Genomic DNA, 24,791 nt, shown 5'->3' with positions numbered 1-24,791 from the left:
CATTATGTTACTGTGCCACATGGTACGTTAGTGTTCTTGAATGCATTCTGCACAGTGTGGGGCTCCCGGTTCTTGAATGCATGCTGCACAGTGTGGGGCTCCCGGTTCTTGAATGCATGCTGCACAGTGTGGGGCTCCCGGTTCTTGAATGCATGCTGCACAGTGTGGGGCTCCCGGTTCTTGAATGCATGCTGCACAGTGTGGGGCTCCCGGTTCTTGAATGCATGCTGCACAGTGTGGGGCTCCCGGTTCTTGAATGCATGCTGCACAGTGTGGGGCTCCCGGTTCTTGAATGCATGCTGCACAGTGTGGGGCTCCCGGTTCTTGAATGCATGCTGCACAGTTTGGGGCTCCTGGTTCTTGAATTCATGCTGCACAGTGTGGGGCTTCTGGTTACTTTGTTCTTATAATTGCACCACACCACACCTTGGGTCAATTAGAACTGGATCTGTTTCACCTAGAACAATGAAGAGTTAAAATCCTAACCCAAGGATCACTGCAGTTAAGCTTTCTCAGTGTTTTAAGCAGGCTTATAGATGGTGATCGTATCCTTCTACTGTTCATTTCTCATCAATTCAATTGCTATGAGCTTTTTGTATTGCTCTGCGAACTTGCATTTTGTTGAAGCCGACGGCGTTTAAGACGACGCTGTCGTGCGCGTTTATTTTCGTAATACGGTACCCCCCTCCTCATTTCTACAGGATGCTTGCAGTACGGTTTTCGTCCAATAAGCAGACGCCGTAATCTATCAAAACAAGGCAAGGTTAAAGTTTGGGACTATCTCAAAAGTGCGGAACTCTCAAGACTCATGGTAGTTAAAGGGCTTCGCATTTGGAACCATCACCGACTGTGTTTTACATTCTGTTTCTTGGGAAGCACTTCAGCGATCAACCCTAAAACTACCTTGCTGCTCCAGCCAAAGCGGAAGCATTTGGGAGTACGTGGCGGAGAGGGGTTTGTCTGATACACGCCGGGCTCTGAGGGCTTGGAGTCGTGCACTATTCAAATAAAGCGGGCTGTGCCAAAGGGGCCTAGTTTCATCCCCTGTCCGGTGTTCAGTTTATAAATGGAAGTGACGAGCTGAGCTCGCAATGCTGCTCCGGTTTCGGGGTTTTCTCCGGCAGGTGGTGAATCAGATGGCCCGGAGACCTGAATTGCTGTGCGGAGCCATCGTGCTGAGTTGCAGCCTTATTCTTGCAATAGCATTCACCTGCAGGTAACCCACGACCTGAGTTTCGCGTGTTCTCTGTGTACCACAAGAAGGGCCCTGGAGGAAAGCCTCAGCAAACATCGCTGAGGTCATCGCGCTTAATAGTGATAGCATATACTGTCGCTGTCTAGGTGTTTAACCCTCATAAATGAACACAACACTGGAGCGATTCATTACTGAACAAGGTATCTGGGTTCACGCTGTTATCGGTCAGTTGTGCACTAATTTGCAGTGCAGAATAATCCACAGTTGTAATATTTAATCGTGTCATTCATAACACGTTATATATATATATATATATATAATTAATTGCAAATGGTTTCAGCTTTTTTCCATTGCTTAATATGAGGGGAGGGGGAAGCATCCTGAGATGAGGCTTTTCATAGCATGCATTTACCTCTTCCATATAAAGACTAGAAGAGTTTCCTTTTTTATATCCGTCCCCTTGTGAACTATATATACACATATTCACACACACAGTAATAGCAGTTCACAGTCAGTATGAGTTAAAGCATTTTATGCTACTGTTTCGAAGTCTTGTTGCTTCGTGAATTTTATATATATATATATAATATACACTGCAGTATGATCCTGGCTGTCATGTTTCATTCATCGATCATTTTGTTTTTGAAGTCTTATTAATATTATTATTATTATTTTTATTACCTCGTACTCTGTTTCGACAGTGAGACGAAGCAGGTTGTGTTACCCGCTCAGCCGCCAGCGCGGTTCTTCTCTCCCGGCGCCCCGGTAGTGGACCTGTACCTCGGGCAGCTGGACGAGGCGGAGTCGCTGCGCCTCGCCTCCGAGGTGTCGCTGCTCTATTTCTACGCTCCCTGGTGCGGGCAGTCCTTGTCCGCCAGAGGAGAGATCGAGCAGGTCGCCAGGAAGCTGGCAGACCAGGTAACTAACTGTTATTGTGACAGACGTTGTGTCACCCACGGCGGCAGTAAACAAACTGAATGTGTTTTATCAGACAAGATTAAATGGGCTGTCTGAGTATGCGAGTTGTTTGTTGTATAACATTAGTTGTGACATGGCCAGTATTAACTCAAGCTGTTTACCAAAGAACATATTTTGCAATTATTTATAAATCAGTTTAGGGCTTTGATGTAGATTAGACAGACCACTTCTGATTTTAAACCCAGGTTTGGGGCAGGGGTGGAAATAAGACTCCTATTGCAGAGCAGTTTCACTCATTCCAGGTTTTACTACCAGCTTGATTAGCCCCAGTGTTGTGTATAAGTTGCAAACGCAGGTGTGTCTTATTAAAACCAGGACTAGATCAAACTGCAATGCAGTAGGAGTCTTCCTTGCACCCCTGTTGGGTAGAAATGAAATCCTCCCGGAGGACTGAATTCCGAAGCATTAAGCAGATGAATGGTTCCAGTCCAGCAGAAGGGATCCCAGGTCATCTATTAGCATTGTTCTCAAACTGTGTGTGCGTTCTGCTGCTCCACCTGCAGTCCAGTGTGTGTCCTGTGCTTCGGACTTCACCTTGGAGAGCAGCTTCTGCATGTTCTGTGTGCGCCCCCTTTAACAACACAAAGAATTGCATCAGGACTCCACCTGACCTCAATAGTTTACTCTCTGGAAGCTCTGCTGATCCCTCGCCCAAGCTTGTTAAACTGGCTTTGCAAGATTTAGAAACAAATCCAGTGAGAGAGCACTTCAGAGATGTCACTTAAGAAACTTGTGTGTCCTGCATAATAATACTAATAATAATAATAAAGGAAAAACCAAATCTATTCTGAAGTGTCTTTCTTTGTATAGTGTAGTCGAGGTGTATTGGATGATGTCCTGCTGGGATTAGCTGTACTGTTATTGCTGGAATAAAAGGATGGCCCCCAAGTTATCAGTGTGTGCACAGCTGGGACCCCTCCTGGGTCATGGGGAGTGACCGCTGTTACAAACGGAGAACTTTCTTTTCTAAGAACCCCTGTTCTAGTTTGCATCATACTGCTTTGTTCTGGAGGGTTTTTTCTTTCAGTGACATTCAAGACATTCTCGAGTTTGCTGATGTTCTGATAGGAGATAAGACTTGGGACAAAGGGAAGGAGACACTTCTTCACACAGAGAGTGGTGAGGGGAAGGAAGGGGCAGCCTAGTGATGTTGCTGAGGCACAATCACTGGGATCCTTTAAGTTTTGAAAACAATCAGCTGCTGGAAGTGGATGAGTGCTGATGGGATGAAGGCCTCCTCTTGTTCTTGTGTGAACAGTAAAGCGCTGCTGTGGTGCTTCATGTGCTTGCCCTGGTGGAGCTGTGGAGTGCTGTGGTGCTTCATGTGTTTGTCACAGTGGAGCTGTGGAGTGCTGTGGTGCTTCATGTGTTTGTCACAGTGGAGCTGTGGAGTGCTGTGGTGCTTCATGTGCTTGTCACAGTGGAGCTGTGGAGTGCTGTGGTGCTTCATGTGATTGTCACAGTGGAGCTGTGGAGTGCTTGATGTGTTTGATGTGCTTGCCCTGGTGGAACTGTGGAGTGCTGTGGTGCTTCATGTGCTTGTCACAGTGGAGCTGTGGAGTGCTGTGGTGCTTTATGTGTTTGTCACAGTGGAGCTGTGGAGTGCTTGATGTGTTTGATGTGCTTGTCCTGGTGGAACTGTGAAGTGCTGTGGTGCTTCATGTGTTTGTCACAGTGGAGCAGTGGAGTGCTTCATGTGTTTGATGTGCTTGTCCTGGTGGAGCTGTGGAGTGCTGCTATAACACTGTGGTTTCTCTATGCAGGTACAGTTTGTAGCTGTGAACTGTTGGTGGAACCAAGGGAAATGCAGGAAGCAGAATAACTTCTATCACTATCCTGTCATATACCTGTACCACAGAAGGTGAGGGAGGAGCAGAGTGGGGCGCGGTTGGGATTTGCGGGAGTGGGAATGAGACTGAAGCTGCACTGCAGTTTGGGCTGGTCACACCTGGGTCCACCGATGAAGTGACTAACATGGTATTTAGCATAGATATTTTTACAAGGTGTTTTTCTTCCACAAGGGGGAGCTGTCGTACAGGTTTGTAGTGCCTGCTGTGTCCCTGAATGACAGTCCTATGAGTTGCACTGTGCCCCTCTCTATCTCTGTCTCCTTGCACAGGTTTGGCCCCATTGAGTACAATGGTCCCATCACAGCTGCCTATGTGGAGAAGTTCATTCGCAGGGTGATCACTCCTCTCCAATACGTTCCTTCCCGAGCCGGACTGCAAAACTTCTTGTCTCATTACGAGGTGTCTTTCTTTCTTGAGTTCCTTTTTTTAATTTTTTTATTAAACCCACAAAAAACAAATGCTACTGCTGTGCAGAAGTTCGAAGGTGAAGTTTACACGCTTAGGAAATTAAGTGACCGCAGTGCTAACCCTGCTGTCTGCTCTCTCTCAGCCAGGGGTTCTGGGATACTTTGAATTCAACGCCTCTCCACAGCCCCCTGGGTACCTGACCTTCCTCGCCTCTGCTCTGCAGGCTCTCAGGAGAGGTAAGGGGCCAGTCTGCAGCTGCACCCAAGCCAAACAGGACTGTGTGATAATGAAAAAATCTCCCAGTGAAATGTAGAGTAACCCCTGTAAAGGGGGAGTCCGCAGTATGTCCATGTGATTTTCCCTTTAACTAATGTGTGTGTCTGTGTGTGTGTGTGTGAGTGAGTGATACTGTTTGAAATGCCTGAAGCAATGCTATCTGGCACAGAGCGTTTTTTGTAGGAGGATCTCATGGCTTCACAATGTGAGCACAATTGATGAGGTTACTATGGGTTACACGCAATCAGCCAATGAGCATTTTCTGTTCTTCAGAGTATATGAAGAGTGTTTTTGGATCATGTAGAATGAATGCATATGACTTCATAATACAATGAGGTAATGTACATTACATCTGCAGTGACTGAGCAGTGGCATGCAACATTAGCATTTCTCATTGAAGCATTTATTTTAGAATTGGTGTGAAGCAAAGGGCTCTTCCTAGAGCTGCTTGCACCCCCCTCTCTCTCTCTCTCTCTCTCTCTCTCTCTCTCTCTCACCTCCTTTCTGTGATTTCAGATTTCCAGGGTGTCGTGCGTTTTGGGGTGATAACAAGTAAGGAGGTGGCAAAAGCAATTTCACTGGACACTCCTGGGACAGTCTACATGCACAGACACTTCAACACGTCTCTGGTGAGTAACAAGAAAGCAGCCTTCGAAACTGGGACTGCTCACTCCTTTCAAAACCACACGTTGCTGAGACACAAATACAGAAGAAGCATGCAGACACTAAGCTCTGGGGATGTGCTTCACACTGTCTCCTCTGGCTCACTTGTTTGTTTTCATGCAGACACTGAGCTCTGGGGATGTGCTTCACACTGTCTCCTCTGGCTCACTTGTTTGTTTCCATGCAGACACTGAGCTCTGGGGATGTGCTTCACACTGTCTCCTCTGCCTCACTTGTTTGTTTTCATGCAGACACTGAGCTCTGGGGATGTGCTTCACACTGTCTCCTCTGGTTCTTGCAGACGTTCCCGAGCCACCTGCTGAATTTCACCTCGGAGAATATCTGCCGGTGGGCCTTGGAGCACCAGGAGAGGCTGGTGCGCTGGCTGTGTCCTCACGAAGGGAAGAGCCGCGCTCTGGAGCAGGAGCTGAGGAAGGGGGTGGCGCTGCTTGTCTTCCTGCCCTTCGACCCCCTGGCCCCCAGCCAGCCCCTCATAGAGGAGGTGAGGAGACCAGTCACTGCTGAGCACTTCACCCGAGCCAGCTGCTTCCTAATAGAGGCTCCTCTGGGATTTTTAACCCTGTATTCAAGGTCCTGCCCCTGCTTCTTTCCTCCCTTAACCGAGAGACCTGTTTCAGTGCAGTGAGCCAGTCCTCTGTGGAAGAGAGTTGAAATGAGATCAAGGTTTCAGAAAACCGAATGTATTTGGAAAACTGAATCAGAAAATGGGTTTTCTGAAAACGACCTGTCGGTCAACTTCTGCTGAATTGCTTCCTGACACAGTCGTAATTCTAAAGGCAAATTTTTGCTTGGAAAATGAACCTATTCTGGAGGTCAGTCAGGCATGCAAACAGAAATGTAGGATTGAGAGTAAGCTTGGCTCCTTTAGAACGACTGTCCTAGTGAGCAGTTCTGCATTGTACGATTTAAAAAAACAAATCGCACTGTTTTATAGAACTGAAACCAGGATAAAAATAAATAAGTGTATACAGAAATAGAACATCTGCTGATTAATCAGATAACATGTTCACCCGCCCATGCAGTCATGAAGCCTCATTTCCATTTCGTCTCTGAAAATAAACTGCTTAAAGTAACTGAGGGAGGTTTTCTCCTCCTGCCGTTGCAGTCCACAGCAGTCTCTTTCCAGACGCACTTCTGCCAGGTACAGAAGTGGCGTTTGAGTTCTGTGTGATCCTGTTAAAAGTGACAGGGACACATCTTTCAGAGTTGATGGTTCTGAGAACATTTCATCGTCTTCTAGCTGCGATGACCGTTCCTGATCAGTCTGCGATTCTGTTTGATCAGTTGAAGGCCTGTGAGATGCAGCTAGAGCCTGCTAGAATGCAAGCAGCATTTCTAATCTGGTGGTGGTTGCGACTCACTGCCACTGTGGCATTCAAAAGAGCCTGGATTAAAAAGTGAATTCCTCTTGCAGTGATTGAAACAAGCAGGTCTCATTCCCAGAGTGATGGGAGAGATGGAACACTGCAGGGTTAGAAGTAGGATTTGGAGTAAATTGCTCTGAGAACCTAGCCCAGAGTCCCTGCTATCTTTCCCAACGTTTGGGGAGGGGAGATGCTGTTCCTTGGTGAGCTGTCATGCAGTCAGTACCAGGGGGTTCTGTTATAAAAGAATAATCTCTTCCTTGTGTCTTTGTTGAATTGGCAGGTGGCAAAGATTGCTGTGCAGTATCACAGCTGCAATGGCTCATTCTGGTCTGGCTTCATGGATCCGGCAGTGTGGGGCGAACCTGGCTCCCTGAGCAGAGCCCCCTGCTGCAACACGCTGGCTCTCCCGCACTGGCTGTCCATCTCCAGGACTCATAATGTCTGTGAGCTGTGCCTCGATCAGTCCCTCGGGCCCCAGCCCTGCCCCTCCCTGGACTTGCTGTACCTCCGAGAGGACTCCTTCACACAGCCCATCTCCGGGAAGGTGCAGTGCAGCCATGTCCTGAGCTCCTCCAGCCCCCTAGACTACTACACTGCCTGCTGCTGGGGTCTCAGGAAGGGCTCTACAAAGCAGCAGGACAGGCGCTCTGTGCTGCCTCACATTGAGGACAGCGGCTCTGCTTCTGCACACAGCGCTGTTACAGGGCTCAAGTGTAGGACTAACAAGACCCTGAACTTTTACTTGCTGGACTCGGGGCTGCATTGGGAGTTTGCCAGGAGGCTGGGCGCCCCGGAGAACGCCAGCATGACAGGGTTTGCCACTGTGCTGAACCTTCAGGATGAGGTGCACCATGTCCTGGACCAGGAGCAGGGCATTGTGGGAAGCACGCTGGGTATGTACCACAAAACGCAACATAGAGGGACCTCTTCTAGTCCTTCTGACAGCAATGGAGTGGAGACAGTGCAGCTTGCTTCTAACTGAGCTGTGCCAGGTTATAGTGTCACAGAATACTTGAGAGCTCACATGAATTGTGCATGACATTGCAGATGTGGTCGAAAAGGAACATTTTTGCAGAAAGAGATTAGTATGCATGGTAAACAATATTAAAAATCAAATTAACCAAGAGTGACAGAACACACACACACAATAGGATACAAACAGGCAAGAATTAAGAGGCATTAGTACTCAACAACACAAGCAACATTTTTATGCCTGTTTTATTACAGAGCTCTGTGTCTTTGTTGCCTTACACAGCACGCAGCAGTCTGTCTGTTTTGTGTTTTCAGAGTCCTTCATTCAGAACTACAGCGCCCCCTACAGTCCGCTGCAGAGGCACCTGATCGGGGAGGCGGCGCGGGAGTCTGTGGGAGAGTCTTTCATCACTGCAGTGACCACTCGGACATTCCACAGAGCTGTGATGGACTCTGAAAAGGTGCTCTTTAATAATTATCTTACCCTGGCAGAGAACACGCTGTCAACCCATTGGCGGTTTTGTTATCTGGTACTGATGACTAATAAAACAGATCTTTCAATTAAAACACAGAATAAAAGGTTTTAAGCACAGGGGGGCGCTGTGTTTGGCTAATGAAAGGTGTGTTTTAAACACACGGGGGGTGCTGTGTTTGGCTAATGAAAGGTGTGTTTTAAACACACGGGGGGTGCTGTGATTGTTAATGAAAGGTGTGTTTTAAACACAGGGGGGCGCTGTGTTGGGAAGCTCTTCCCTGCTTGTACTGATGGATCGTTTGCTTTCAGGACGTTCTCCTCTTCTACTACACTCAGTGGTGTGGCTTCTGCTCCGCTCTCAATCACGTCATCATCCAGCTGGCCCGTCTCTCCCTGTCCAACCCCAGACTGGCTGTGTGCAGGTAGGAGGCAGGAAGAGGACACACAGGGACACAGTGTGTCCTTATTAGACGTCGTCTAAAATGTGTCGACACTACATTGCATATTGCTGTGCAAGCTCCTGACTAACATTGCAGGTTGCACTGTATATAAACATGTGTTTGTGAAGAGTTTCAATCTAGATTAAACAGTGAGGTTGACAAACTGTCTTCCAGTCTTTCTCGCACCCTTTTTTGAGCAAAGAAACACACGATGTGCGTGCGAGCAACTGGACGTTAACGAGGGAGGGAGATCCGAGGCAGTTCCGAGACAGTTAATGTTTCAGATATAAGTCTTCATATAAACAAACAGCCAAACATAATTGTGTAAATAAGTTTTTTTTTAATTTTTTTTAATTCTTTTAGAATAAATGCTGCCAAAAATGATCTCCCGTGGGAGTTTATGGTGGACCGTTATCCAACCATTCTGTTCTTCCCGAGCGACAGGTAATGCACATGGCTTACCCAAGTGGAGAGTTCCTTTAATAGATCTTTAACTGAAGCGTGACCTTAAAGGTTAACACGACCGTGACACCACCACCCCCCCCACGGGGTGCGTCCTGCAGGGAACGTTTTGCAATGCGGGGGGGGGGACCCCCGGGGGGTGCAGTGCAGGGAGGGGGGATTGCAGTGGGGCAATTAAAAAATCCATGCAAGATTTGTTTTACCGCCAAGGATTCAAGTGGATGGCCTAATTTTGCACAAACATGTTAGTGTAGAACTTGCAGAATGCTTTCTCTCAATTCCAGACTCCACTGAAAGAAAGGTTCTTTGTTCAGGTTTTGATAAGCTTTTGCATCAGTTTGCTCCGTTTTGATTTTTGAGTTTTTTTCCCTCCCGAATCAGAACATTCCCAGCTGGGCCTTGCTAAAGGGCAGTGCAGCAGAGGTGTGCAGGTGTGTGGAGGGATGCCTCACATGCTGGAAAGTACAGAGAACTTGCTGTAGTTTCAGAACACTCACACAGAAGGGTGACACATGTGTGCTGGGTTGAGGAAGCGTGACTACATCAAGCAGACAGAAGCACTGTGCTCTCCTCTCTTCAAAGCTTTATAGCTTTTCATTTTCACACTTTCAAACTGTAAGGCCTCTAACTGGTTTCTGTCTTGATGATTAAGACAGACGATGTCAATGTGTTTCGTGATGCTGTCAATTCAGCACAGTGCTGTGCTGCTTGCTGTGTGTGTTGGCAGCAGCCATTGTGCTGCAGTGATTCAGAGGCACAAGCAAGCTCCCACAGATGAGGCTATTATTAACAACTAGGGCACTGCTGATGTCAGGTGGGTGTTTATTTGAGTTACATCCTTAAACTGTCTGCCTGCCTCCCCATCGCTGTCTCTCGCTCCCCCCCTCTCTCTCGTTCGCGCTCTAGCTCTTCCCCTGTCTCATTCTCTCTCTCGCTCGCTCTCTCGCTCTTCCTGTCTCTCGTTCTCTCGCTCTCTCGCTCTTCCTCTGTCTCTCATGCTCTCTCGCTCTTCCTCTGTCTCTCGTTCTCTCTCTCTCTCTCTGCTTCCTGTTTTAGATGCAGCGCTCCTGTTATGTAAGGAGGATGTTATTCACAATCATGAGTCTGTCTCTGCAGCACAGAGCCTGGGGGGAAAGGAGATGAGGAGGAGGGTTGTTCATGAAAGCAGACTCTCGCTCCCCTGGCCGATGACACTGCCTTTCATGCGTTGAGATTCCTCACACTGCAAGCTTAAAATAGTAAATAGTAAAATTTTTGGCTTAAATTTATTTTTTCAAAAGCGAAATGTGTACATTCAAGTGGCGGTGAAGCAGAGTGCCTGCAGTGTAACAGTTAAACTCTGGTAAATTGGCGGGTTACAGAATGTCTGCTCCACACAGCACTGTGCAAGCTTTCTGCAGTCAGAGTAATGAGGTTGTGTTTGAAAACCACAATGGCTCTCTTAGATAACCTAAGGTTAGCAAATACGAAACCAGAAGCCTTTTGGGTTTGTTTTTTCCCTCCTTAGTGGTGCTGTCGGCATTGAATCAAAACAGGAACCAAACACAGCAATTGCACAAAGGTGTGCTTTTTTCAAAGGGTTCAGGGTTCAGCTGCGTTGCAGAGAGCAGTGATGCTCCTCGCACACAGAGCCAGGGTTCAGCTGCGTTGCAGAGAGCAGCGATGCTCCTCGCACACAGAGCCAGGGTTCAGCTGCGTTGCAGAGAGCAGCGATGCTCCTCGCACACAGAGCCAGGGTTCAGCTGCGTTGCAGAGAGCAGCAATGCTCCTCGCTCACAGAGCCAGGGTTCAGCTGTGTTACAGAGAGCAGCGATGCTCCTCGCTCACAGAGCCAGGGTTCAGCTGCGTTGCAGAGAGCAGCGATGCTCCTCGCACACAGGCATGGTCGTAACTAGCTAACTGAAGTTGTGTCCTCGCTTGTTTTTTTGCATCATCAATGTGATGCTCATGTAAAAAGACTCCTTGATTTTCTCTGCTGGTTTGCTGTGTAAAACAGATTTGGAGGTTGAATAGTAAATACCAAGCAGTCCTGTAAATACTGCCAGCTAGAGCTTGAAACCTCGGCAGAATGTCCGCTCTGGTTAGGACGCTGCACACAGGGCTCTGGAGTTTAGAATACCTGAATCAAATACTGGAGTTACTGTCCTGGCTGAATAAAACAGATAACCCTCATTTTATTTACTGTTCAGGAAACACCACAGTGTGAAGTATCCTGAAGACACTCCCATCACCCTCCCCAACCTGGTCCGATTTGTACAGCAGCACGCCAGCCCGCTCCACTCCGCCTCCTCAGCTCTCCACCGAGAGAAGGAACCGCTGCTGCAGAACCTGTCTCCATCGCCATCGGACAGCAGGGCCAGCGCACACCAGGGAGAGTCCAAGAGCAGCGCCGCACACCAGGAGGAACCCCCTTGTGAATGAAAAGTGACTCTCGGGGTTGGCGTGGATGAATCTGGAGGGGGAGACACAGCCAGGCTCCTCCCAGCACTGTCTCCATTTTACAATTGGCAGCTGATGGACAGTACATGTTTTGATTTTGGAAGATTTTTTCTCTGGAGATAATTGTTATTTACATGTTTTTTTTTTCAGTTTTAGAACTGATGCAGAACTTGATGATGAGAATGAAGAGAACATAATATAAATATATTTTTTTACAAGAATTCCCTGCAGTAAAGAAGTATCTGTTCTGTTAACTGTTCAGGTAAAAAAATGAATGAATGAAATGCCTCATTTGTTTACACGTTGGATATTGCACAATTTTTTTTTTTTTATACAAATTAAACTGGGTTAATTTACTCAGCTTTTGAGATGTTTGCTTATCTTCAGATTTTTGTAAAGATTAAATCTACAGAAAATACCAATTGCTTAAAATAAATGGTGGTGTTGGCAGAAAAGTGGAGCAAAGGAAATAAGATTTCATATTTGTCCAGCAATGATTTAAAGCAAGTCAATGCAGACTTGCTGCGTTTCATGAAGGACTGACTGTAATGTAGAACAGAAATGACTTGCAAGCATGTGGAAAGTACCTACAAAGTTTTATTAAGTTACCGAAGATACACAAAACCATGAGTGCAGAAGGAGAGGGACAGCACTTGCATGGAGCAGACTACACTCTCACAACACAATCCCAGCACGGGTGAACACAGCGCTGGGGAGACCCTCAGCAAGGGTTAACAGCGCTGACACACAGAGAAGCCCATGAGGTTTTCACATGCATTTTCCTCAATGCAAGTTAGACATGCCCATTTCAGCTAAAGCAACGCAGTCCTCTTGTACGCCTGTTCATGTCTCTTAATGAAATCTCATTTAAAATAAATCCTGGTGGACAATCCTGGTAGTTTATGCTTCTTAAACGAGTTCAACATAATTGGTAGCGATCTCACAGTGCAGCAGGAATTCCAATAGTTTATCAAGCCTTCAGTGTCATTGTTCACCTTCCTCTTGAGCGCACATCAGACAGACACCTGCCTCTAAAGTTAACCTGATTTCATAACCTTCATTATCAGTGGGATCTGCTGCTAAATTTATAGATAGATATTTAAAACCTAATATTCAAGGATTGAAATGCTATTAGCAGGGATTCATTTGTTAGTTTATTTTTGCAAAAAACAACTTGAGGAATGCAGAGTGGGGGTGCTAATAGAAAGGACTTTATTAATAATGGCTCCGAGTTCAAACTTCATCCAAAATAAGACCATGTTGGTCATCTTCTCAGTTAAAAACAATAGCAAAGGTACTGCGTTTCAATTCCAGTTTCAGTGGAAAAAGCATCAATATAAAAACAAAATACTCCTCTATCTTACTGTAATGTCATTTCAACATGCTTTTCTCACTAAAAAGGAAATGTTATTGCTCAGCTGCCCCAAGGACCTTCCAGATAGTGGGGCTGGAAACTACGCCACAGCCATCCTTCATGAGTCCTGGAGGGTAAGAGCTGGGCAGCGTCCTAGCAGAAAAAAACAGCAGCTAGTGTTCTCCAAACCCAGCAGGGTTCACATAAAACAGCAGCTACTGTGCATTAAAACATGATGATTCTGTAAACACACGTTCTCACAAATAGGAAGAAAAGAATTTAAAAATTTGTTGTCCAGGCATCAACGTGCAGCGACTGAGGAACTTAAGGCTGAGGTGATGCATTGTAACTTTTCAACACTATCGACAGTCATGCCTGTGTATCGTTCTCACTATCGACAGTCCGATAGGCATGATTAAATCTTTTTTTTGTTTTGTTATTGTATGCATGAACTGCTGTAATTTAATCCACAGAATAGTTTCATTTTTCACAAGCACTGTACCCCACAGCCCCACATGCATTACTGCTGTATTTGTTTTTACCCTTTCATAACATCGACTCGATGCGTCAGCTTTTTGGGAAAACGATATTGATGGTTTAAAATGACACATTGCCTCAGCCTTAGAAGAACTACATAAAAAAACACCACCACACCCCTCTGCTTACACATTCTCATTTTCTAATTAACGTCTTTCACATTTTTTGCAGTCTCCTCTAGTTCTTGATTCTTTTAAAACACACACACACACACAAAACATTAAGAAGACCAGCATGTGCTGGAACAGTACATCACAATGCAGCCACAGGACGTCGCTTAGTCCACTCTGCGTTTCCTTCCGCAGTTCATGGATTACACAGCAGCTACAGTAGCTAAAGTAACTTCATCAAAAGGTTAGGCTCAGCTGAACGTTCAATTCAAAAGGAATTGCAGAAATGCTGGAGTGTGTTTTTATTTATTTCGTCCAGGCAGTGCAGTGCAGGCATTTCCTTCTATAAACTCTGAAACTGCGAAGCCACTAGACACTGTCTGCCCACCTCCAGAGAATCTGTCATTTGAGTCAAGAGAGAACAGAGTCTTCCAGAAAGAAAGCTACTTTGGATCTTCACAGCGCTGCTTGGGACAGGCAGAGCGAGTCTCGAGATGGTTGGGAGGGGTCGGTGTTGGGGGCTGGGTTTGGCATGGGGTCGTGGGGTTCACAGTTAACTGTGACTCTCTGTGCCGTTGGGGGTCAGCTTGGTTTTCCTCTCCACTCGCGGCCCCTTGGCAGAGTACTGCACCAGCAGGAAGGGCTCCTTGGTCTCCCCCTCCCCCACGATGCTCTCCTCATCCTCGGACTGGCCGATGCGCTGCAGCCGCAGGTAGCACCAGCAGCCCAGTATCAAGGCCCCCAGCGCAGCGATGGCAATCAGGATCACGATCACAGTGACCACGCCTGTGGTGGGGCTGTGGTCCACAATCGACATGACCGGCCCGGAAAACTAGCAAACAGGGAAAAAGATCCGAAGCAGGTCAAGCAAAAAGGGTTGGAATGGGAACCGGTGACAGACACCCAGTGCTTGAGAGCTTGTGGAAGTCAGCGGTTAGGAGTTTGGAAAAGAAACCTTGAAAATAAAGATAAGAGGACATTAAGTTAGGGAAGAAAACAAAAAGACAAAATTTGTAATGGTCTGTAAACCAAGCACACCAAATTAACAAAGTTGCACAAAGCTCATTGAGAGTCCTGCTTCCATTAAGAACTACACAGCTGTGTTACAATTAAACAGACCTGAACCACAGCTGCACCCCGAGCTGCAGCAACACAAACACAGCTGCACCCCGAGCTGCAGCGACACTGAAACACAGCTGTAGCAACACTGAAACACAGCTGCACCCCGAGCTGCAGCGACACTGAAACACAGCTGCACCCCGAGCTGCAGCGACACTGAAACACAGCTGCACCCCGAGCTGCAGCGACACTGAAACACAGCTGTAGCAACACTGAAACACAGCTGCACCCCGAGCTGCAGCAACACAAACACAGCTGTACCCCGAGCTGCAGCGACACTGAAACACAGCTGCACCCCGAGCTGCAGCGACACTGAAACACAGCTGCACCCCGAGCTGCAGCGACACTGAAACACAGCTGCACCCTGAGCTGCAGCGACACTGAAACACAGCTGCACCCCGAGCTGCAGCGACACTGAAACACAGCTGCACCCCGAGCTGCAGCGACACTGAAACACAGCTGCACCCCGAGCTGCAGCGACACTGAAACACAGCTGCACCCCGAGCTGCAGCGACACTGAAACACAGCTGCACCCCGAGCTGCAGCGACACTGAAACACAGCTGCACCCCGAGCTGCAGCGACACTGAAACACAGCTGCACCCTGAGCTGCAGCCTGATTAACTGCATCCCTGGCTTGTCTGACTTACACAGCACACGTCATTCCTATAGGATATAACATAACCATCTGCCAAACATCAGAAACGATCACATCACGCGCAAACACATGCGCGGTTATACCGTTTAAACAATAAAACCAGGAAATAATGTCTTTGTCTCTGGATATGTGATAACTTGAGAACATGAGCGTGCAGCTATAGTGTACATTATCTCGAAGCCAGTGGATTACAGGCGACACAACGATGTATATGCGGTTCCCGTGCTTGTAAAACGACAGAAGAACACGCATTTTGAACAGACTGTCGTCACGAACACATATTACACAGCGTTTGCTTACATCACAGATTAGTTAAAATGCTGCGTGTTCCGCTCAAGTGGCAATACGGGTCTTACTGGGTGTGTAATGCACAGCCCAGCATAATATGAATTATTTATCGATAGCGCAAAAAAAAAAAAAAAACTAGAGAGAGAGAGAGAGACGGCTATCCCACCACTGCCACATTCTTACAGCTTCACTGTAACGGATCCGGTCCGCTGCATGCAGCCGGTACCAACATGAGTAAGTAAATAAAATACAGCATGCAACATGCACGGAGTGTCAGACACGTTACAACACAGCTGCACCCGCTCTACGCATCAGCCAGATCAGAACACACAGACACACACTCGCACTCAGACAGACACTAACACACGCACTCACACTCACACTCACACTAACTGATAACTGTAATAACAACGAGACCGCTGCTTGCCGTTCTGCGCAGACGCTGAACTGCCTGTTACAAAATACACATGTATACATGTTTTTTCCAAGCGATTTCTCCACCTCAAATAACCGATCGGTTTAACAAAAGCAAAATGCATCATCCCCGCTGCGATTAATTCAAATCGAAATGCTCACTGTGTTTTTGTTGTTGTGGGAGACGGTGAAGGATCGCTCCTGCTTTTCGTGAAGGTCTAAACCCAGGGGATGTTTGTTAACGCAAACAACAACTGAGAAAAGTCTCTCTCTCGTTCCAGATTGGCCCTGCCCTCCGCAATGCCTCATTGCGTCCGAAATAAAAGAATTGGTGTGACAGACAAGGCTGTTGGCCAATGAAATTGAGAAAAAGCCTGAGCAACAAGACAACAGCAACAAATTAGCCAATCAGCAATGAAAACTGCAATGGAAAAGACAACAGGAAAGGGTTAGCCAATCAGCAATGAAAACTGCAATGGAAAAGACAACAGGAAAGGGTTAGCCAATCAGCAATGAAAGCTGCAATGGCAAATCTCCAAAAAAAATAGCGCAACCAAGGAGGGGGTGTACGTGACCTCTAACAACGTCTGACAAATTATACAAAAAAGCACACACACATTAAAATTAAAACATGGTTATGAATTCAGACACACCAAGAAACAAATACGGTTGGTGTTTAATTTATGTACAAAACTGAATAATTATGAAAACCGAGCAGAGAGGTAAATTAAACCGATAGAAGGATTTTAGATGGGAGTTGCAGATGCGGCGGTGCCCTCTGCTATTTACAATGGGTAGTGCAGGTAGTGAAATTCAGCAATACATCAATATCAACCCATACTCATTGTATATAGCGCCTTCCATCACAGAGCACTTTACAACATAGTGAGCAACAATGCATAATACATTAAATCCAATAAAAACCGTAAAAAGCAATGCAAATACATAAAATACCGACATAATACATTAAATGCAAAGCTAGGATGTGAATTCTAAACACTGTGGATGCGTGTGTCAGGCAGATTCATACGAATAAGATGAGCGAAAAACCTGAAATAGAAATTTAGACAACCGCTAATAACAGGTGTCAGGCTGGAAGAGCATTGAAAGCAGAAGAGAACAAGTGGGTCTTGAGAGCTGATTTGAAGCGAGCGACTGTGGGAGCGGCACGCACTAAAGCTGGGAGAGGGTATTCACATTTAAAATGTATTTTAAGAATGTATCAGAAAAGGGGTTAAAATGAATCCGAGTCACTTCAAAGGGATACTCACCTGCTTTAAACGCAGGTTTGATTTGATGCGCGTTTGCATTGGACTGCAGGATTAGGATTCCCGCACGCATTGTTAATCCAACAGATGGAATTCCCATGTGACTTTGTCTCTTTTAAACTTGATAGGATGAAAGGTTTAAAGTTATGGGTGACAAAATACAATTTGGGGATTAAAATAATACATAAATAAATAAATAAATATAAATACAAATAAAATTGCACTAAAAAAATACAACTGTCGCCGTTTATTTTGACTGTTTGTTAAGTATTGTTATCTCGTGGTAGCAATGTATATAAAAAAAAATCAAGCATTTTTGTACATATATTTTAAACAAGTGTCTGTGCATTTTTAGCGGGAATTATTCAGCAGTGCTATGGTTATTAAAGCTCACTCTAGCAGCTGAGAGGACAGGTTTGGCCGCACATGCAAAGCATTCTTCCTTATCCTTTTAGGTCTTTACACGAGTGCCTTTCAATCACAGATCGGCGAAGCCCGTATTCGTGAACTCCAGAAGCACGCACGCTGTTTAGTGGACGGACTACGTCAGGGTGAGTGGTTTAAATAAGGGGGTGTTTCTCGCGGAACATATGTTGCATCTTTCATGCTTTTTTTTTTTTTTTTTTTTTTTAATTCCTGCGGATTTGTTGAGTTTTGTTTTTTTGGACGCTCGCTTACACGTTTGTGTCCGAAACGTTGCGTTTTCTTTTCTTTTTCTACGACTGTGTTTGTTTGTGTGTTGATGCCTGTAAAGTAAATAGAAGTTACAGGACGGCAGGTCAGTGGTGGTTTACATGCATCCCATAATGTTATACTATGTTGTGTCATATTTGAAACATTAGCTCTAACAAGCTAAATATGCGTGAAACAAAGGTTTGCGGTTTCATAAAAGCTGGCGGCGGCGGCGGCGGGGTAGGTGTGTGTGTGTGTGTGTGTGTGTGTGTGTTTCTGTTGCTATACTTTGATATACAAATTGGAAGTATGACATTTGTCAAACAACTATAGAAATGCAAGTTTGATCATTATTCACTCGTTAGCGGTTCCGACCCACTTTCGGATCGTTGTGTATACACAGTGTAGCCATGAAAGAAGTAATTTACAAACCGCTAACCAAGATCATGCAGCAGTCTCTTGACACAGGGGTGGTACCGACAGACTGGAAAATTGCAAACGTAATACCGATCCACAAAAAGGGAAACAAAACTGAACCAGGTAACTACAGACCAGTAAGCCTGACTTCTATTATATGCAAACTTATGGAAACTATAATAAGATCCAAAATGGAAAATTACCTATATGGTAACAGGGTACTGGGAGACAGTCAGCATGGTTTTAGGAAAGGGAGATCGTGCCTAACTAACTTGCTTGATTTTTTTGAGGATGCAACATCCATAATGGATAATTGCAAAGCATATGACATGGTTTATTTAGATTTCCAGAAAGCTTTTGACAAAGTCCCGCACAAAAGATTAATTCTCAAACTGAACGCAGTTGGGATTCAAGGAAACACATGTACATGGATTAGGGAGTGGTTAACATGTAGAAAACAGAAAGTACTGATTAGAGGAAAAACCTCAGAATGGAGTGTGGTAACCAGCGGTGTACCACAGGGATCAGTATTAGGTCCTCTGCTATTCCTAATCTACATTAATGATTTAGATTCTGGTATAGTAAGCAAACGACACAAAAGTAGGAGGAGTGGCAAACACTGTTGCAGCAGCAAAGGTCATTCAAAATGATCTAGACAAGATTCAGAACTGGGCAGACACATGGCAAATGACATTTAATAGAGAAAAGTGTAAGGTACTGCACGCAGGAAATAAAAATGTACATTATAAATATCATATGGGAGATATTGAAATTGGAGAAGGAATCTATGAAAAAGACCTAGGAGTTTTTGTTGACTCAGAAATGTCTTCATCTAGACAATGTGGGGAAGCTATAAAAAAGGCTAACAAGATGCTTGGATACATTGTGAAAAGTGTTGAATTTAAATCAAGGGAAGTAATGTTAAAACTGTACAATGCACTAGTAAGACCTCATCTTGAATATTGTGTTCAGTTCTGGTCACCTCGCTATAAAAAAGATATTGCTGCTCTAGAAAGAGTGCAAAGAAGAGCGACCAGAATTATTCCGGGCTTAAAAGGCATGTCATATGCAGACAGGCTAAAAGAATTGAATCTGTTCAGTCTTGAACAAAGAAGACTACGTGGCGACCTAATTCAAGCATTCAAAATTCTAAAAGGTATTGACAGTGTCGACCCAAGGGACTTTTTCAGCCTGAAAAAAGAAACAAGGACCAGGGGTCACAAATGGAGTTTAGAAAAAGGGGCATTCAGAACAGAAAATAGGAGACACTTTTTTACACAGAGAATTGTGAGGGTCTGGAATCAACTCCCCAGTAATGTTGTTGAAGCTGACACCCTGGGATCCTTCAAGAAGCTGCTTGATGAGATTTTGGGATCAATAAGCTACTAACAACCAAACGAGCAAGATGGGCCGAATGGCCTCCTCTCGTTTGTAAACTTTCTTATGTTCTTATGTTCATGTCCTGTCGATTCGCCAGAGCGCAGGTCCGGACTAAACTGTGTGTCATTTACCAGAATCCGTGTTGGTATCATATTACCGGACTGGGCGTGTGCGCACAAAGAAACGACCTGCAGTCAGTCAGCCTCCAGACCCGAATAGTGATTTCAGTGTCCTGCGGCTTCTCCTTTCACATCCCAGCCCATAGCCACCCGTTTGACTATTACAAAGCTTTGCAACAACGCCGCGTTTCTCGTCTTGGGCTCTGTGTGTCGACTGCAGGCGCTGAACTAAACGAAACGTGTACTCATTCTGCGATTTCAATTAGCTCTCCTTCTGCATGACCACAGCAAACCATAACGACCACAACACCATTATTACGTGCGCACTAAAACAAGGTAAAGAGAACCGTGATCCTCCTATTGCCAGATAGGTAGTTTTGTTTTAATCGTTTTCTTAACCGTTTCATCGAACCAGTTAGACCTGCACCCAGGCGTTCAAAGGAACAGGCTCGATAAGTGAGAGTTTTCAATTGCTTTCATTGGAAACCAGTATAACTGACTAAGAGACCTCAGCGCAAGTAATGTGTTGCCACTGTGACAAGCTCAATTTAACAGAACACTGCTAATCGCAATTTTGAACAGCAATGTGTTGTCATTGATTAAATGCGAATGGGAATCGCAATTGAAAAACAAAAACAAAAAACATGAATTGATCCCAACCCTGGTTTCAAGTTTCATCACAATTAAATGAGCAGCTGTCAGTGAACAGGCTGGGCTTGGGTTCCAGTCACCGTTCAAAGGGGACTGTCTCTAGCCTGTGTGCGCAGTGTATTTTCGCTGGACGTGTGCGTGGCTCGGCTGTCTGCTCTGTGTGTGCTGGCGTTTATCAAGATGGGGTTTGTTTATCTGAAAGTCCATGGCAATTGTATCACAGGACGAAGGTTCATCGCCTGCCCACTGTGAGGGATGTTACTAAGTGTGGTTTGCGCTAGGGTTCAGCAGAGTTCAGTTACGTCAGCAGTGTACCAGAAAGCATTGCGTGCTCCATTAATCAACACAAAGCAAAGTTCTTCTGTCCTGGTTATCAGGAAGATGATCCAGACGTATTCAATACGAACAGTGCCATCAATCAGTATCCTGTTACTAGAGAATGATGTGCTGATGTAAAAACAAATTGTTACAAAACCAGGGCACGTCACGACGTTGCAAGCACGACGCCATTTGGTGTCATTAAAGCGTCATGTTCCTTTGATAAAAATGAAGGCTTACAGACAATCGGTCTAAAAGTGTAAAAAGGAACTGAACTGTCTGGTTGCCCCGCCCCCGGTGAAGGCTGGGTCAGTTTGTTCTGTTTGCATGCCCCGAATGCAGAAGCGCAATCAGGCTGTGGGCAGCAGGGAGGCGTTGCCTCTGCTGGGCAATTCACTTGACAAAACAAACAGTACAAATGTAGGTGTGCTCATGGGACAGAATTAATTCTAGGGCGGGGTTGTAGTCTGGTAAAGTGGTTTTGTATTGCATAATAATTCTTCTGAACCTCATTTACATGAACAACTCCAACTTAACACGCAAGAGAGGGAGAGAGGATGCCTCCAGGAGAAAATTAGACATACTGTTTTTTGTTGTTTTATTTTTTGAGAAAAACAAAAACAAGAGAGAGATCAAGTCCTATCTGCAGTTAACACACTCATGTGTTTCTTTTATAGTGTTTGTTTGTTTCTCCCATCAGGTGAAAACATGGCGAATGCACCCCCAATGGATGCCACCACTCCCCTGACAGGACCCATGCCTCCTTCATACGAAGACACGATGAAGGGGCCCTATCCCCAGTACCCTCCCAACCCAGGGTACCCTCCCCAGGGACCGGAGATGAGAAAGATCAACCAGCCACCATACCCGGTACAGCCACCACACCCAGGGTACCCTCCCCAGGGACCGGAGATGGGAGAATTCAACCAGCCACCATACCCAGTACAGCCAATGCACCCCGCCATAACTAACCAAGTGGGTGGGTGGGACCTGAATTCAATCTTATTCTCTAGTTCTGTTTGTAGTTGTTTGCCTTTTGTCAGTTTTGTACAGACTCCCCTCCTAAATATTTAGAATTTTTAACCATTGGGACAAAATGCGATGTATTGAGGTTTAAGGTGATTTATTCATGAGCAGATTAACCCATTCGTACCAAATACATTTTTCTTTGAAAATAAATGAGCACAAGCTGTATTTATGGAATTTGATACATTACATTTAGACTTTTGCTGTTAACAAAGTTAGAGTAAGTTATCATATCAGTTTAGTAGAGAAAATTAAAAATAGCAGATGCCAATTAAAAATGCTTCAAAAAATTACAAAGTAATGAATGGGTTAATCTGTAGCTGTAATGAATGGGTTAATCATGTGTTTTCCTGAGTGGTTGCAGAGATTCCCGATCGGTTATCGGTTATTCTCCCATGCAGTGTCGATGCAGACAATCATGGTGCAGCCCAGCGTCATGTTCATCGACCAGCCTGTCCAGATGAACTGCCCAGCCTGCCAGCAGCTCATTGTGACCCGGCTGGAGTATACGTCCGGGACCCTCACCTGGCTGCTGTGCGGAGGAATTGCCATCATGGGGTAGGTACAGCAGCAGGGGCAGAGAGGAGGACTCCCCATCGTGGGGTAGGTACAGCAGCAGGGGCAGAGAGGAGGACTCCCCATCATGGGGTAGGTACAGCAGCAGGGGCAGAGAGGAGGACTCCCCATCGTGGGGTAGGTACAGCACCAGGGGCAGAGAGGAGGACTCCCCATCGTGGGGTAGGTACAGCAGCAGGGCTGTGTGGAGGACTCCCCATCGTGGGGTAGGTACAGCAGCAGGGGCAGAGAGGAGGACTCCCCATCGTGGGGTAGGTACAGCAGCAGGGGCAGAGAGGAGGACTCCCCATCGTGGGGTAGGTACAGCAGCAGGGGCAGAGAGGAGGACTCCCCATCGTGGGGTAGGTACAGCAGCAGGGGCAGAGAGGAGGACTCCCCATCGTGGGGTAGGTACAGCAGCAGGGGCAGAGCGGAGGACTCCCCATCGTGGGGTAGGTACAGCAGCAGAGGCAGAGCGGAGGACTCCCCATCGTCGGGTAGGTACAGCACCAGGGGCAGAGCCAACAGGTGGACTGATCTCCACAAATATTAACATCATGTATTTGATCATGTCTGGTTGTCTGTTTAATCATGTATTTGATCATGTCTGGTGCTGTGTTTGATCATGTATTTGATCATGTCTCTTTGATCATGTCTGGTGCTGTGTTTGATCATGTTTTTGATCATGTGTTTGATCATGTCTGTTTGATCGTGTGTTTAATCATATCTGGTTCTCTGTTTGATCATGTGTATTTGATCATGTCGGTTTGATCATGTGTTTGTTGATCATGTCTGGTGCTGTGTTTGATCATGTCTGGTTCTCTGTTTGATTATGTCTGGTGCTGTGCTTGATCATGTCTGTTTGATCACGTGTTCAATCATGTCTGGTGCTGGAACACTATATATTTTTTGTAACTATTTATTATTGATCTAAAATGTAATTTGTTTGTCAGTGGACTGCGGCCGCGACTGTGCGCCCATCAATCTGAAAGGGGCTTCCTTAGAGGGCGGGCAGACAGCTGCTGCTTCAGAAGTGATGTGGTCTGAATTCACTCGTGCTAGGATTGTTTTTTATTTTTTTTATTTTGTGCGAATGTAAATAGTATCTGTAAATTTTATAGAAGTGCGCAAACCACACTAAAATATATACACTGACTTGGCACACCCACACAAAAGTAAAAGGCTGCATGGTTCGCGATTCTGAATATATCAGGATTAGTGATTTCAGTGAAGCGTGTCCTCATTAACGAAGTGTGTGCCTTTCTGTTCTGTCCAGGTGCCTCTACGGTTGCTGCCTGATCCCATTCTGCATCGATGGTGTGAAAGACTTGAAACACTGGTGTCCGAATTGCAACCGAGTCATTGGTCACCACAAGCGCCTGTAGCAGACCAGAGATTACTCATCACTCCCTTTTCAAGAGCTCAAGTTGTCAGGGCAGGAGAAGGAGGGGAAGGGAGCGAGGCAAATGAATCTAAAAATTATGACATACCCAATTTCCTTACTTAGCGAGGGAACCGAGACAGAAATGACCTCACAGATTTTAACTGGGCTCTGCTGTTTATAGGATGCTGTTAAAAAAATCTGGAGTCAGTTTCTCAGCAATCAGAATTCCAATAGATTGTACCCTGATGCATGCATATATCTCACATCTACTTGCTAAACTAAATAAGCAAACAAACTCTTCAATTATTACTGGGGTGTTTTGTGTTGAGTTTCTTCATTGGCTTTTTGGGTTTTGTTTTCTAAGACCATTTAAATAAAGTATGTGCAATTATTTGAATGGGCTTTAGGAAACAGAAGTCCAATGTTAGCATGTTATCCTATCCTATAGAGACTTGTGCTCCTGCATTCCCAATGAAACTGACTCCTATGTAGTTGGGGTTGCTCCAGTGTTGTGGGTCTGCTGTGGGATACTTGCATTACTGTAGTGTAGTGTGCTATACTGTACTACTGCAGCCCAGGGGCTGTATGCACATATTCCAAACACAGAACCAACGTCAACCACAAACACGTTTTCATCACACTTCTCTTAAATATTATTATTATTATTTTTTTTTACCTACCAAGTGCCTTTTTCACAACTTTTTTTTTTTATTTCTTGGTTGTAAAGTATCAATATATTTCTTTTATAAGATAACATTTTGCACAATATTATTTTACGTAACGTAAATCTATAGTTTATTCTTGTATCTGTATCTCGTTCCATGTTACCTTTAAAGCTCTGTTTTCTATAAAAATTGTTGGTGTTCAAAATGCACAATCCTTTTTCTGCCAAACCAAAACATGAGTTTGTGGCCTTCATTCAGTCATTCATTGTGTTCTTCTGTATCGAGTAAGAAATAAAACAAAGCCACGATTGA

At 45.4% G+C, this 24,791-nt stretch overlaps 3 protein-coding genes across 9 annotated transcripts; 2 read left to right on the top strand and 1 right to left on the bottom strand.

Moving 5' to 3' along the window:
- The first annotated feature begins 790 nt into the window (after positions 1 to 790).
- On the top strand, positions 791 to 12,026 carry LOC121300954 (thioredoxin domain-containing protein 11-like). Of its 3 annotated transcripts, XM_041229980.1 has the most exons (12): positions 794 to 1,216; positions 1,897 to 2,113; positions 3,937 to 4,034; positions 4,293 to 4,422; positions 4,574 to 4,667; positions 5,224 to 5,336; positions 5,672 to 5,872; positions 7,039 to 7,651; positions 8,046 to 8,191; positions 8,515 to 8,627; positions 9,009 to 9,089; positions 11,297 to 12,026. In XM_041229980.1, the coding sequence occupies exons 1-12, from the start codon at positions 1,092 to 1,094 to the stop codon at positions 11,526 to 11,528; spliced, it is 2,163 nt and encodes a 720-aa protein (XP_041085914.1). In that variant the 5' UTR covers positions 794 to 1,091; the 3' UTR covers positions 11,529 to 12,026. The 3 variants fall into 3 exon arrangements, with proteins under 3 accessions (XP_041085915.1, XP_041085914.1, XP_041085916.1); XM_041229981.1 differs by lacking the exon at positions 9,009 to 9,089 and having other exon boundaries at positions 791 to 1,216; XM_041229982.1 differs by lacking the exon at positions 794 to 1,216 and having other exon boundaries at positions 2,053 to 2,113; positions 3,186 to 4,034.
- Positions 12,027 to 12,126: 100 nt separating this feature from the next.
- Positions 12,127 to 16,334, bottom strand: LOC121300956 (stannin). Of its 2 annotated transcripts, none has more exons than XM_041229987.1 (2): positions 16,187 to 16,334; positions 12,127 to 14,379 (listed from the first exon to the last, which is right to left on the bottom strand). In XM_041229987.1, the coding sequence occupies exons 1-2, from the start codon at positions 16,331 to 16,333 to the stop codon at positions 14,101 to 14,103; spliced, it is 426 nt and encodes a 141-aa protein (XP_041085921.1). In that variant the 5' UTR covers position 16,334; the 3' UTR covers positions 12,127 to 14,100. The 2 variants fall into 2 exon arrangements, with proteins under 2 accessions (XP_041085921.1, XP_041085922.1); XM_041229988.1 differs by having other exon boundaries at positions 12,127 to 14,502; positions 16,187 to 16,273.
- LOC121300955 (lipopolysaccharide-induced tumor necrosis factor-alpha factor homolog) lies at positions 15,257 to 24,781 on the top strand. Of its 4 annotated transcripts, XM_041229983.1 has the most exons (5): positions 15,257 to 15,844; positions 17,748 to 17,843; positions 21,550 to 21,828; positions 22,277 to 22,433; positions 23,707 to 24,781. In XM_041229983.1, the coding sequence occupies exons 1-5, from the start codon at positions 15,841 to 15,843 to the stop codon at positions 23,813 to 23,815; spliced, it is 645 nt and encodes a 214-aa protein (XP_041085917.1). In that variant the 5' UTR covers positions 15,257 to 15,840; the 3' UTR covers positions 23,816 to 24,781. The 4 variants fall into 4 exon arrangements, with proteins under 4 accessions (XP_041085917.1, XP_041085919.1, XP_041085918.1 ...); XM_041229985.1 differs by lacking the exons at positions 15,257 to 15,844; positions 17,748 to 17,843 and adding an exon at positions 17,923 to 18,070; XM_041229984.1 differs by lacking the exons at positions 15,257 to 15,844; positions 17,748 to 17,843 and adding an exon at positions 19,928 to 20,216.
- The last annotated feature ends 10 nt before the right edge of the window (positions 24,782 to 24,791 follow it).

This window comes from Polyodon spathula, chromosome 26 (assembly GCF_017654505.1).
Source record: "Polyodon spathula isolate WHYD16114869_AA chromosome 26, ASM1765450v1, whole genome shotgun sequence".
NCBI classification, from domain to species: Eukaryota; Metazoa; Chordata; class Actinopteri; order Acipenseriformes; family Polyodontidae; genus Polyodon; species Polyodon spathula.
The sequence above is the reverse complement of the archived record's forward strand: the minus strand, read 5'-3'. Positions and strand labels throughout refer to the sequence as shown.